We start from the raw sequence: 398 nt of genomic DNA, 5'->3' as shown, positions 1-398 counted from the left end.
ACCTCATCGTCAGAATCTGATGATAATTGAAGTTTTTTATTCTCTACTTTTTGTTTCAAATTGTTGACATATGCAGGTAATATCATACTTGAGGATTTCCATCTTGGTTTAGAAATGGGTGATGATCTTAAACTAATACTTGCTGAATGCTCATTGTCGCTACCATTATATTCGGAGGAAGGAGTGACAGAAGTCTTTTGGTCGGTCATAATATCATTGTTTTCAAGGCTTTCAGAATCACTCAGGTTTTGATCTTTTTGTTTTTCACCTAAAATAGTATCTTCTTCATCTGAGGAGCTGCTATCAAAGTTCTGTAGTAGTTTTTCCTTTGTAAATTGGGATTTTGCCGGCAGTACATTTGGTGATCTTTTAGGTATATATTCTGTTTGCTTGTCAGT

At 34.7% G+C, this 398-nt stretch overlaps 1 protein-coding gene across 1 annotated transcript; it reads right to left on the bottom strand.

The window, feature by feature from the left end:
* On the bottom strand, nt 1-398 carry OGAPHI_006558 (uncharacterized protein; the record flags this gene model as incomplete). The annotated part of the gene is made up of 1 exon (XM_046207856.1): nt 1-398. A coding segment is annotated over one exon (398 nt), but the record flags the coding sequence as incomplete, so codon positions are not given.

Source organism: Ogataea philodendri, assembly GCF_020536065.1.
Source record: "Ogataea philodendri strain CBS6075 chromosome Unknown scaffold132, whole genome shotgun sequence".
Classification (NCBI taxonomy): domain Eukaryota; kingdom Fungi; phylum Ascomycota; class Pichiomycetes; order Pichiales; family Pichiaceae; genus Ogataea; species Ogataea philodendri.
Note: the sequence above shows the minus strand (reverse complement) of the source record. Positions and strands in the feature narration are given on the sequence as shown.